At 44.0% G+C, this 14006-nt stretch overlaps 1 protein-coding gene and 1 pseudogene across 8 annotated transcripts in view; both read right to left on the bottom strand.

Moving 5' to 3' along the window:
* Positions 1-3580: 3580 nt before the first annotated feature.
* LOC117069293 lies at positions 3581-4689 on the bottom strand (annotated as a pseudogene). Its single transcript, XR_004431488.1, has one exon. The product of XR_004431488.1 is annotated as an uncharacterized LOC117069293 (transcript).
* ANGEL1 (angel homolog 1) overlaps positions 3581-14006 on the bottom strand; it is a 76880-nt gene continuing 66454 nt past the window's right edge. For all 7 annotated transcript variants that reach the window (XM_033187318.1, XM_033187322.1, XM_033187319.1 and 4 more), the window contains 3 exons: positions 7936-8005; positions 7250-7413; positions 3581-5731 (listed from right to left, as the gene is read on the bottom strand). In XM_033187318.1, coding sequence (XP_033043209.1) covers positions 5571-5731; positions 7250-7413; positions 7936-8005 — 395 coding nt within the window. In that variant the 3' untranslated portion in view covers positions 3581-5570. The remainder of the gene's footprint in view (positions 5732-7249; positions 7414-7935; positions 8006-14006) is intronic.

Genomic DNA, 14006 nt, shown 5'->3' with positions numbered 1-14006 from the left:
TTCTCCTTTCATTCAGCTTAAGAGTAAAACCCAGACCTGTGAGAGAGAAGTGTATTTCTTACTTTTCATCCCAGCCAGTCCCCACAAAATCGTGGCTAGAAGTGTAGCTTCACACCACAAGACCTCCTTATTTTCAGTGGTGTGGTCGTGATCGGGGGAGAAGGAGGCATGGTATTAGAAAAAGGAGAGGGGACCTGCTGGAATCCATAGACATCTGGGACTGTACACCAGTAAATACAGGCAGTTGTGTTACAGGCTCCTTTAAATCCAGCTAAAACATTACCCAAAAAGCACTTCAAAGTAGCGAGAATTTGTGAATACCTTGCATTGCACACCCTTTCATAGAGGCAGTGCTGTAATTTTCATATTTAAGTCCAGCTAATATGATACCAAATAAAGGGCCTCATAGGCTTCAACAAGACAGGTTCATACATAGTGGGGCCCCTGGCCTGCTCTTATACAAACGAGGGGCTGGGTAAGTAAGTGCTGGGGTGAGAATCTACGTAGAGTCAGGTAGACTCTTTGTGGACACTGGCCATTTTCTTAGAAAGCAGAAGGAAATGTCATTGCAGACTCCTGGAGGATCAGAACCCAACCTGCTTGGGGGTAGAAGGGGTTACCTCATTTCCTGCTGTCCCATTCCTCAGGCTCACAGCACGCACCTGCCTAATTTAGGCACATGACTAACTGGGTTAGACCTTTGGGTTCAGGTGGCCCTTCTCAGAGGCCTGACAATGAAGGGGTTGAAGCTCTACTGCCCCATTTGCCAGGAGCTAGCATTTGGACCACTACTGTGGAAGTAGTGACAGGAAGTGGTCATACCAAGAACCAAGCAGAATGGCCCAGAAGCAGGCTGCCTGTAACCCTTAGTGTCTGCCAGTGGGGTGAGGGGACCAGCTGTTGAGGCCTGGCAGAAGATGAGGAGAGGCCATGTCAGGTCAGCTGGCGGGGTCACCTGAGCCCAGCCCAAATGACAATGTGCACACAGATATACAAACTGTTTCCAACCCTGAGCCTGAAAGGACTTGGTTGTTGGAAGCACAAAACCTCCAAGAATTTTAAGTGTAGGCTCTGCTGTCCTCACCACAGCAAGCTGAGACTTCAGGCCTTAAGGTCATAGGAACTGACTGGGGATGGGACAAAGTGCAGAGTTCCCTCCACAACCCATGAAGTCCACATTTTCTTGCTTCCAGCAGATCTGCATCCTTGCCACCATGCCGCTGTCTGGCTAGCCCATACCTGGAACAGTCTTGTCTAGCACATTTGCTCAGGAGAGAGAGGAGAGGGGATGGACCGTGGACCAGAGTGATGGGAGCCCAGGGCTTCAGGGCAGCTCCCCCTGGTGGAACCCAGAGGTGGCTCCTCCCACTTCTGGGAGAAGAGAAGCCACACTGTGCATTACGCAGCCAATCAAAACACAGCCCTCCAACAGAGGGCAGAATGGGGTTACCAGAGGCTGGGAAAGGCAGGGGAGGAGAATGAAGAGCAGGTGAGTGGTACAAAAATATGGTGAGAAGGACTAAGTTCTAGTATTTGATAGTACAGTAGGGAGACTATAGTTAACAATTTATTGTATATTTCAAAATAGCTAGAAGAATTGGAATGTTCCCAGCACAAGGAAAAGATAAATGCTTGAGGTGATAAACGTCCTTAAATATCCTGACTGGTCATTACACTTTGTATGCATATATCAAAATATCACATGCAGCCCCAGAATATGTACAACTATCACATGTCAATTTTAAAAAGGAAAAACAAAACCACCAGAACATTCCTCTAGTTAGTAGCTACAGCAGGGCAGGAACTGGAGAGCAAAACAAAACAAAAAAAGCAGCAGCCTCCTCACTGGCCATTTCCCTTCTTGGTCTCCAGTAAAAAGCTGCCTCTGAGCTCCCCAAGCCCAGGCCCTCACCACCAGCATCTGCCTTCCAAGAAAACCTGCCTCGCCTGATCCTGGAAAGGCTTGTGAGAAATTTGGGGTAGTAAGAAATAAACCAAAGGAGATTCTCAAATTCTATCTCTGGGATTTCTGTTTCCTCAGATGTAAAGGTAGAATCTGAACACCATCTAAACTGCCACCACGCAGTGCTACTGTCTTTGCTAGCTGAGGTGGAAGTACTGTGTAAACTTAACAGAAGTGCCGTGCAGATGCTAACTGACTGAGGCAACTAGGAGGGACCCTCCCTGCCAGGAAGGGGTTTTGGAGGATATACCCAAACTTCCCAGCCAATGGGCCCAACTGTCTAGCCTGGCTGGGGTCTATCTGCTCCCAACTCCTACCAGTAATTCTCTGGAATTCTTAGCACCCTTTTCTTGCCAAAGCCCAAACAAAGCAATTTCAGATCTGAAAATTCTTCACCAGTAGAAGTGATTATTAACTTTAATTTCTATTTCACCAAGGAATGTGAACTGAAATACAGAGCGGTTAAGTAACTTACCTATAGTCACCAACCGAACAGGCCAAGAGGACAAATGATGTTCCTAATCCCTAGCTGAGTTTTTTTTCCTTTGTTTTTTTGAGATGGAGTTTCGCTCTTGTTGTCCAGGCTGGAGTGCAATGGCGCGATCTCGGCTCACCACAACCTCCACCTCCCAGGTTCAAGTGATTCTCCTGCCTCAGCTTCCAAGTAGCTGGGATTACAGGCATGCACCAGCATGCCCGGCTAATTTTGTGTTTTTAGTAGCGACGGGGTTTCTTCATGTCGGTCAGGCTGGTCTGGAACTCCCGACCTCAGGTGATCTGCCCACCTCAGCCTCCCAAACTGCTGGGATTACGGGCATGAGCCACCGCGCCGGGCTGCTAAATTTTCTTTTTACTAAATCAGTGAGTGGATTGCAACCCAGGTAGTGCAATGGAAGCAACCAAGTGGTTTTAAATCAATCAGATTCTCAGATACTGATTCAGAGACCTGGTGTGGGTTCTGGGAACCTGTTCAGGTAAGACAGAAAACCAGACCTGGTTTCAGGGCTCCCAGTGGACATGTGGGCTTGGCTGGTCTTACTGCATAGGGAGGCTGGAGGACAAAAGCACCAGCAGAGTTAGGCCTAGGAAGGAAGAGACACTTTTCCAGCGACAGATGGCCCACTGCTCAGCCCTGGCTCCAGAATGCAAAAGAGATCAGAAATAGATGCTCAGCAAGAGGCATGTGCCACCCGCATCATGTCTCATGCAGCTGCCATAGCTTTAACCAGGAAAACACACATCTTATCCCACTTTGCACAGACCCTCCTGAAGCGCAGTAGATACTAGAGGGAGGCATGGGGGGAGCAGATGGAGGAAGAATGAAAAGCAGTCCAAAGAGTCATTCTCTCACTTGGCAAGGACAGAAGAAAGCTATACCCCAACAGTGTCAAGGCAGGAGGCTTCACTCAGGCCCTATTCCTCCCAGGCCTCAGAGCAGTGGGAATCTACCTCAGCTAACAGAGGGAAACCTTACAACACATTTCTCAATCTAGATTTATGTCTTGAGACCCCACCCCAAAATCAAAAGCTCCTCAGTCTCTTCCTCTGCCCATCTCATTCTTCAGGCCCTCTCTCAAGGACCTAATCCCTTCAGGATCCTAATAAAATGACCAACAATGGGGGGGAAAAAGGTAAACCTTTATTTGGAAAAAGAGTTTAATAACCATTTAAAACCCCATTTCATATTCAAAACAGAAACAAGTAAGAAAGCAAGGAAAAGATAAACTATCAAGCACCTGCCCTCTGCCCTCGTTAGCCATTTTAAAGCTGCATTTCCCAGCAGAAGAGAACAGTAACGGGCCCTAGTCCTAGGAACCCATAGGGCACTGGCTTGAGACCCTTTTAGGCAGTGTCCAGGGGACGGACAGACAGAAGGAATGGTGGGGTGTAGACAGACCTGGGGCTCAGACAGGCACATGCCCAGTACCCAGGAAACAAAGTTTAAAAATATACACACATAGAAAAGTAAATTCCCTAGAACATAGGCATGGAAAGCTTCTAACCATGAATGCAGCAGCACAATTCAAACTGGGTCTTTGGCTTTCAAAAAAAGGAAAGAACCTTAACCTCTGGCTCACTGTCCCAAACTCAAGTCTCTCGGCCACTGTCTTCAGTCCCACTCTGAAGGTCGAGTGAGGCAAAAGCAAGTCAAATCTACCAGGGCCAGCAGCCACTCTGACTTAGGGAGATGTGTGGAGGGGCTGGCCCAGGATCTCCCAAGGCCACACCCCAGCAATGAAAGATTAAGGCATGCAGGTGACACAGTGTGGACTAAGGAGTCCCCTGAATAAGCCAGGGCACCTCTGTGTGAGGGGAGGGAAAGCAGAGGCAACAAGCAGCTGAGGCCTTGCTGGACAGAGCCAATGTGCAAACACTGCCACTTCAAATTCTTGGACCAGTTTTGTGCAAGGCCACCTTTCTGCTGAGGCAGTTTGGCCTGAGTTGAATACCAGGGTTTTCTAGAAAGGAAATGGAAGGGAAGCAGGAGATGGGAGGAAGCAGAAAGTAAAAAGTGGTGGGAGGAGAGGAACAGAAAATTGCTTCTTAGGAGTAGAGAGGAAAGAGAATCAGTTTAGGTCTTGAGTCCCACCTGAGGCAGCTGCGGAGTCTACCTACTCTTCCCCTACTGGAACTCCTACCCTTGCCCCAGTTCTGCAGACTGCAGAGTCCAGTGAAACAAGAGTTTCCTGAAGACTCTTTCTCCTCCTCATCCTTAAATAGTTTTAAACCTCATACCACTACCCTAGCCCAGTGAACTCCACACGAGGGTTCAAACTTCCACCTCCCTCAGGGAAGCCTGGGGAAAGGGATGGGCCCTTGAGAAATTACACCAGGTCTGTAGGGAGCTCTGGGTTGGAGGCACAGGGCCCGCTGGGACAAGTAGCGCATCCCCCAAAATTTGCCACTCCAGGATGTGGGCCCCATTTGTTCCCAGAGCCCAGATGCCGGGCCTGCCCTGGTTGGCAGGATGAATGCCTAATGAAACACAGAGGCTAAAAGGAGAGATGGGGCCATGCCCTGCTGCTGCCTAGTCATACACAGGTACTTGGGAAGACTCTGAACCTGCCCCTAGGCCCACAGCCCCAATGTGAAAAGTGGACTGGTCAGAGGCAGGCATGGCTGTGCAGAACAGTCTCACCCCAAGAGGACACATACATGATATGCATATCTCACATGTGCATGCCTGGCAAGAGGGCTGGGCCCAGAGGTCCTGAAGGCAGGGAAAAGGTCAGGTCAGAAGGTACACCAAGAAACAGCCTGAAAGCAAATAACCAATGAAATCAATAACTCCCACAACCCTGGTAATTAAAAATCAAGGGGGAGCTCTGGATACATGAAAGGAAGGGGGAGCCCCCCTTCTGCCTCTCCCAAGGCCACTGAGTGTGTGGCACAGGATTAGGAAGAGGTTGGGGTGAGGCAAGGACCACAGGCAGAGAACGCGGCCAGGCCTGGAGAAAATCTAACCATGGGAAAAAGGGAACAAGGAGGGGGAAGGGAGGGGATGTAAGTTCCTTGGATCTAAGTTTCCAGAAGCGTGGGGTTTTTCCACAGTCTCTGATCCAGTGAGCTCTTCTGAAAGAGAAGCTCTCTTCCCCTGGGAGCCCCGTCATGGAGCGGTGACTTTCATCCCGAAGCTGGCTAGCAGGCAGAGGTGGTCTGAAGAGCAGAAGGGGTTGGGTAAGCCATTGGCAGCCCAGAGAATCTCTTCAGAGAGAAGGGAGAGACGACCCAGGAGCTTGAGAGTTCCATCTTGATACAGCCTGTGATCTGGAGTACAAAGCAAAAGCCAATGGGTAAAAGCAGCCACAGCCACGCTGCAAGGGCAGGCAGTGGCAGAGCCCTTTGGGAACTACGCCTTCTGCAGGCTGCATCCCCTTGGCTGCCCACCGCTCCTCACCACCTCTTGCAGCATCTGGCTGAGGAGGCCTCATTTTCTCAGAGATACTCCATAATATCATCAACGAATATAGAGAGGTGAGTTCTGGGGGACTAGGGCAAGCTGGAGAGCCCACTATTACAAGATCTTTTGATTTTCCAAGAGAAGCTACAGATCCAGGTTTTCTATATAAAATCTGATTTTTTTTTTTTTAGATGGAGTCTCACTCCGTTGCCCAGGCTGAAGTGCAGTGGCGCAATCTCAGCTCACTGCAACCTCTGACCCCCAGGTTCAAGCGATTCTCCTGCCTCAGCTTCCTGAGTAGCTGGGATTACAGGTGCCTGCCGCCATGCCTAGCTAATTTTTATATTTTTAGTAGAGATGGGGTTTCACCATCTTGGCCAGGCTGGTCTTGAACTCCTGACCTCGTGATCTACCCACCTCGGCCTCCCAAAGTGCTGGGATTACAAGTGTAAGCCACTGCGCCCAGCCCATAAAATCTGAATTTTAAACATAAGCCATCAATTCAAATACTTTTTTTAAAAATTCTTTTTTTTTCTTTTTTTGGTGACAGAGTCTTGCTCTGTCGCCCAGGCTGGAGTACAGTGGCACGATCTCCCGTGTTCAAGTGATTCTCCTGCCTCAACCTCCTGAGTAGCTGGAATTATAGGCACCTGCCACCATGCCTGGCTAATTTTTTTTTTTTTTTGAGATGGAGTTTTATGCTTGTTGCCCAGGCTGGAGTGCAGTGGCACAATCTTGGCTGACTGTAACCTCCGCCTCCCGATTTCAAGCGATGCTCCTGCCTCGCCTCCCAAGTAGCTGGGATTACAGGCACCACCACTACATCCGGCTAATTTTTTGTATTTTTAGTAGAGACAGGGTTTCATCATGTGGCTAGGCTGGTCTCATTCCTAACCCCAAGTGATCCACCCACCTTGGCCTCCCAAAGTGCTGGGATTACAGGTGTACTGGTAATACACGTGCCTGGCCAAAAAGGAACTTTCTTTACACAAACAGGCACGGGGCTGGGAGACTGCTATACTATGCCCACTGGTATGGTGAGAGGAGACAGAAAATAAGGTCTCTAACCTAACCAAGTCCCCCACTCAGTGGCTGTCATTCAACAAACTCAACCACTTCCTAGATCGCTATTTTTACCTCTAAAATGGGGATTGGAAGTGATTGTCCTACCCTCCTCTCTTTAATGCTGAAAGAGTCAAAAGAGACAAGGCAGGCAAGTGGCCTATGGGGAGAATGATAAGGATGACCAGCACAAGGGAGGTATGAAATCTGCTCCTTTACTGGTTAAATCCCAGCAGCCCAAGACATGCTACCAAATGCCCGACCTACCATTAGCTGTTCCCAGGGACCTAGGGGTGGAGGAACCCAGGATCCATCACGCTTACCAGTTCTGTTCCCATTTTCACAGGACTCAGCTGAGAAGAAGATGTAATCTACTGTCATTCCAAGACCCAATGGCATTGTAGTGACCTCTGGGCGGCCACGCTGGGGCAGGAAGTGGGTATATACTGAGGTCAGGTGGAGGCAGTGCTGGATGGTACCTACAGTCCTACAGGGATGAAGGGGGAAATATTAGTCAACAAAAATTACTAAATTTTCCCTAGGTCACTTTTTCTGTGGGTTTTATGAAGATTTTTTAAAAGGATGATCTCAAATGACTCAATCTCAGCCAATTCCTTCCCATGCTAACAAGGGGCTGGCAGTCTTAGCTAAAATTAGCCTAGAAACACACATTTGTCCTGAAACTCCCTGACACTCCTTATCCCCCACTATCTGCTTGTTACCTGGTAAAGTATACCCAATGTACCCCTGTCTGCGGCCCAGGCCTCTTTTGTGAGGCTTTACCCTCTGAGGAAAGAGTACATAGCCTTTTCACCTGCAGGAACATGGGTGGGTCACCTCTGGCTTCTGCATACCTACATAACCCTCTATAAGCTTAGCAGATATTAGGGGAAAAAGAGCTTATCAAAAAGTGCTCCCCCACGTCAGCCTCAGGACAACCAGTGGGAATCTCTCTCTTACACCTAGGCAAGGGCTGGATTGAAAACAGAAGAGAACTGGAGAAGGTTACCTGGAGGAGGCAGGCTCAAGCTCCGATGTGTCTTCCTCAAAGACAGACTCAGCCCAACCTGCAGGTCGCTCTGCAGAGGACCAGAGAGAAAAAGGTTTTCTCATCCACAGACAGTGAAACAGGGTCAGAACCTTTCACCCTAAAATCCCTCTGATACTTGACTGGACTGCTTCAGAAGGATCCAGGAGGAGAAAGGGAAGAGAAACAGTGAGGAGGAGAAGATGACTATAAACCAAAGTCAAAAGCCTCAGAAAGCAGATGTAGGGCGTCTAACACAGCATTATCTTCTGTGGCTCCTCACCTTTGTTTTTCTTTAATTTGATTTAAAAAAAAAAAGGTCATATAGTCCATAGTACAAAATCAAAATGTAGCAAAAAATATCAGTGAAGTTTCCCTCTCATTTGCCCTCCTCTGCCACTCAATTCTCCTCTCCAGAAGCCACCAATGTTACCAAATTCCTGCTATATTCCTTCAAAGACTTTCTATTACATACCATCCATTGTGTGTGTCTATGTATGTATGCATACATGTATATATACATACACATTACATATATGTATACATCTATAAGCACACACATACATATCATACACACGAATGTTAAAAAAGGAAGATACAAATGACCCATATCAGGAAAGAAAGAAGGGACATTAGTACAGACCCTACTAACATTAACAGGATAACAAGGATCAGCAAGTACAGACCCTACTAACATTAACAGGATAACAAGGATCAGCAACAACACTGATAAGCCCTTGGCTAGACCAAGAAAACAGAATACTCAAATTGCTAAAATCAGAAACGAAAGAGGGGCCATCACCAACCATTTAGAAATAAAAAATAACTCTAAGTGAATGCTACAAATAACTAGATACCAACAAATTGGATAACTCATATAAAATTGAAAAATTCCTAGAAAGACACAAACTATGCAAAATAACTCAAGAAAAAACAGAAAATCTGAATACGCCTATAACAAATAAGGAGACTGAATCTGTAATTTGAAAACATCCCACAAAGAAAACACCAGGCTCAATGGCTTCACTGGTGAATTCCAGCACACATTTCAAGAGGAATTCATACAAATCCTTCACAAGCACTTCCAAAAAAAAGAGGAGACACTTAACTCATGAGGCATTACTCTGATACCAAAACTAGATAAAATGTCACAACAAAAACTATACACCAATATCGCTTATGAATACAGATGTAAAATTCCTCAATAAAATATCAGCAAACCAAATCCAGCAAAATATAAAATGATTATAAACTATGACCAAATAAGATTTATTCTAGGAATGTCGGCATGGTTTAACATCTGAAAATCATAGACTGTGATATGTTACAATAGAACACTTAAGTTTAAAAAAAAAAAGCCACATGCTTATCTGAACAGACAGAGGAAAAACATTTGACAAAATTCAACACCCTTTCATGAGTTAAAAACACTCAAAAAACTAGGAATAGAAAAAACCTTTCTCAACCTGATAAAGAGAATCTGTGAAAAACTCACAGATAATATCCTACTTAATGGTGAAAGACTGAAAGCTTTACCCTTAAGATCAGAAACAAGAAAAGGGTGTCTGTTCTCACCAGTTCTATTTGACACTGTACCAAAAGTTTTAGTCAGAGTATTTATGAAAGAAAAAGAAATAAAAGGAATCCAGATTGGAGTAGAAGGAATACTATTTCTATTTGCAAGATGACATGATCTTATATAGAGAAAATCCTAAGAAATCCACTAAGAAACTATTAGAACTAATAAATGAGTTCAGCAAGATTGCAGGTACGAGATCAATACACAAAAATACTTCTATACGCTAGCAATCAACAATCCAAATATGAAATAAAGAAAACAATTCCATCTACAATAGCATCAAAAAATGAAATTAGGAAAAATTTAATAAAAATAGCGTAGGCAACTAAAAATTACAAAACTTGAAAAGAAATTAAAGATCTAAATAAGGAAAACCAGCCCATGTTCATTGGCCATAAGACAATATTGTTAAAATGGCAATAGTTCCCTAGGCAACAGACTGAGTCCCTGTCACAGAAAGGAAAGAAACGAAAGGGGAGAGAAGAAAGAGGAGCGGAGGGGAGAGGGGAAAAAAGGAAAGAGGAGAGGGGAGGAGAAGGAAGAGGGGAGGGGAAGGAAGAAGAGGGAGGAAAGGGGAGAGGAGGAGAAAAAGGAGGAAGAAAAAGGAAAGGAAAGGAAAGATTTGTAGATGCCTATCAAAATCCCAACTGGTTGGTTTTTGGGTTTTTTTTTTTTTTTTTTTTGCAGAAATGGATATGATGATCCTAAATTTCATGTGGAAATACAAGAGACCCAGAAGAGACCAAAATCATCCTAAAAAAAACAAAGTCAGAGGACTTACTCATCCTTATTTCAAAAGTACAGTAATCCACCTTATCCATGGGGCATACATACCCAGACCCCCAGGAGATGCCTGAAACAATGGATAGTACCAAACCCTAAATATACTGTTTTTTCCTAAACATACCTAAAATAAAGCTGACTTTATAAATTATGTACATTAAAAGATTAACAATAACTAATAATAAAAATAGAACAATTATAACAATATATTGTAATAAGGTATGTGAATGTGGTCTCTCTCTCCCTCAAAGTATCTTAATGTTTTTGAACCTCAGTTGACCATGAGTAACTGAAACCAAGGAAGGCAAAATCACTGAGAAGGTGGACTACTATATACAAAACGATTGTAACCAAGACAGTGTGGTTCTGGCATAAGGACAGACATAGACAGGAAGGGAACAGAACTGAGAGTCCAGAAATACATACATCTATGGTCAATTGATTTTTGACAAGGGGAGAAGTGAATGGAAAGTGACTCATGGGTGTAAGGTTTCTTTTGTGGGTGATGAAAATGTTCTAAAATTAGATCATGGTGATGGTCGCACAACCCTGAATATACTAAAAACCAATTAATTACACACTTAAAATGGGAGGATTTTATGACATGTGAATTTCATTTCAATAAAGCTGTTCAAAAAAAGGATATGGGAATGTTACGAACAACTTCACGCCAATATATTTGATAATTTAGATGAAATGAAATACCCGCTTAGGCCAGGCGCGGTGGCTCACGCCTGTAATCCCAGAACTTTGGGAGGCTGGGGCAGGTGGATCACGAGGTCAGGAGATTGAGACCATCCTGGCTAAAACTGTGAAACCCTGTCTCTACTAAAAATACAAAAAATTAGCTGGGCGTGGTGGTGGGTGAGCAACCCCAGCTACTCCGCAGGTTGAGGCAGAAGAATCACTTGAACATTGGAGGCAGAGATTGCAGTGAGCCGAGATCGTGCCACTGCACTCCAGTGTGAGCAACAGAGCGGGACTCCATCTCAAAAAAAAAAAAAAAAGAAAGAAAAAAGAAATTCCCCTTTATATGCCTTATATTCTTCCTGTTAGATTTCTATATTTTTTCTTTTTGTTGTTCTTACACAGTGTATTTTTTTCATATCTTTTAATAAACATGTATCTTTATAAAGGAACACTACTAAGTTCTGCACATTAATTTTGTACCCAGCTTACCTTCCAGAATTATCTCAATGCTTAATGCTGTTTTAGTTTATTCTCTTGGATTACCAGTTTTAAAACAGTATCATCAGCAAGTAATAATTTACCCCCTCCTTTCCACTTTTATATTTCTATTTTGCTATATTTCTATTTTCTACTTCTAATTCTGTTGGCTGGTATCTCCAAACACAGTTATATCATGATAGTCTTGTCCTTGTCTTGTTCCTAACTTTAACAGGAATGCTATTAGAGTTTTTTTCTTTAATCAAGATGCTGTTTGGAGTTGAAATAAATATATTTCAATGGTGTAAGAAATTACCCATTTTTTTCTTAATTTAAGAAGGTTTGTTGGCCGGGCGCGGTGGCTCAAGCCTGTAATCCCAGCACTTTGGGAGGCCGAGACGGGCGGATCACGAGGTCAGGAGATCGAGACCATCCTGGCTAACATGGTGAAACCCCGTCTCTACTAAAAAAATACAAAAACTAGCTGGGCGAGGTGGCGGGCGCCTGTAGTCCCAGCTACTTGGGAGGCTGAGGCAGGAGAATGGCGTAAACCCGGGAGGCGGAGCTTGCAGTGAGCTGAGATCCGGCCACTGCACTCCAGTCCGGGCGACAGAGCGAGACTCCGCCTCAAAAAAAAAAAAAAAAAAAAAAAAAGAGGGTTTGTTTTAAAAGAATCTAGATTAGATGTTGAATGTTAACAGATGTCTCTTCAACATCTATACAGAGAATGGCATAGGTTTCATATATTTTAGATTTCACACATACATAAAATTATATTAATAGATATCTCAATATTGAACTATCCCTATATTTCTAATAAACTCCAGTTGGTCATGGTATATTACTCTTTCAATGTGCTGCTAGATTTTGTTTCCTGATCTTCCATTTAAATTTTTTTGCATCAATATTCATAGGTGGAGAACATTAGAGTCTGTAGTTTTCTCTTTCTGCGTATTTATTGTCAGGTGTCGGTGTCAATATTATTTCATAAAAATAACCCGGCCCCTTTCTCTGTCTGTACTTTGTAACAATTTAAATAATGGAAATATATGTTTTGAAAGGTTTGAGGACATTCCCTATCAATCTGAGCCTGGTGTTTCTGAGGGACTGTATCTCTGAGAACTTTTCCTATTATTTTTCACCTCATGGTCATTAGTCTATTTAGACAATCTCCACGGGAATCAGTTTTAGTAAATTACATTTATATGCCATCCAAATTTTCTTTTTTTTTTTTGAGACGGAGTCTCGCTCTGTCACCCGGGCTGGAGTGCAGTGGCCGGATCTCAGCTCACTGCAAGCTCCGCCTCCCGGGTTTATGCCATTCTCCTGCCTCAGCCTCCCAAGTAGCTGGGACCACAGGCACCCGCCACCTCACCCGGCTAGTTTTTTGTATTTTTTAGTAGAAACGGAGTTTCACCGTGTTAGCCAGGATGGTCTCGATCTCCTGACCTCGTGATCCGCCCGTCTCGGCCTCCCAAAGTGCTGGGATTACAGGCTTGAGCCACCGCGCCCGGCCTATATGCCATCCAAATTTTCCATTTCTTTTGCACTTACTTGAGCAAAAACAACAACAAAAACTCTTGTGAGTCTTGATTCCTCCGCATCTGGATGCTTGTTACTGCTCCTCTTTTCCCCCTTACATAGGTTAGCTAATGAGCTTTTTTAATTGACAGCTGTTTTTCATCCAAGCAACCAACTCTTAAGGGTTTATGAGTTCTTCCATTTTCTGTTTTTAAAATTACTTCCATTCGAATCTTCTTTCCTTCTGCTTTCAGTTTCTTTTTCTAATTTCTTGAACTGGGTGCCTTAATTCACTTTCATCCCTTCATATCTATTAATATCATTCTATGATTCTAAATATTCTATGTAATTCTACGAATTTTTCCCTGAACACCATTTTAGCTATATATCCAACAAATATAACGGTATTTTCATTACTGTTATTTTCTAGATATTCCGCAATTTCAGTTTAAATTTTCCTCTTTGATCAAAAAGTTTTTTAAATGTCCAGTTCACAGTATTTTTTTTTCCTTTTTCTTTTTCTTTTTTTTTTTTTTTTGAGCTAGGGTCTCGCTCTGTCACTCAGGCAGGGGTGTCATCACAGCTCACTGCAGCCTTGACCTTCTGGGCTCAAGCCATCCTTTCACCTTAGCCTCTGGGTGGCTGGGAGTATAGGCACATGCCACTATGCCTGGCTAATTTTTCTATTTTTTGCAGAGACAGGGTTTTGCCACATTGCACAGGCTTATTTCGAACTCCAGGACTCAAGAGAATCACTTGCTTCAGCCAGCCTCCCAAAGTTCTGGATTACAGGTGTCAGACACTGTGCCCAGCCTCTTTTTCAATTTTAAATTACATGTTTATTGCATGTGCTTTATGATCTAATATATGATCAATTCCTAAGAATTTCCTACGAATTCTTAGAAAGAAAATGTCCTCTCTGCTGTCAATGTTCGGTGTTTGATATATATGAATCAGATTTATCATCTGACATGTTACTTAGTTATTCTATATTCTTAGTCAT

Source organism: Trachypithecus francoisi, unplaced genomic scaffold (genome assembly GCF_009764315.1).
Source record: "Trachypithecus francoisi isolate TF-2019V2 unplaced genomic scaffold, Tfra_2.0 Lachesis_group3, whole genome shotgun sequence".
Taxonomy (NCBI): domain Eukaryota; kingdom Metazoa; phylum Chordata; class Mammalia; order Primates; family Cercopithecidae; genus Trachypithecus; species Trachypithecus francoisi.
Note: the sequence above shows the minus strand (reverse complement) of the source record. Positions and strands in the feature narration are given on the sequence as shown.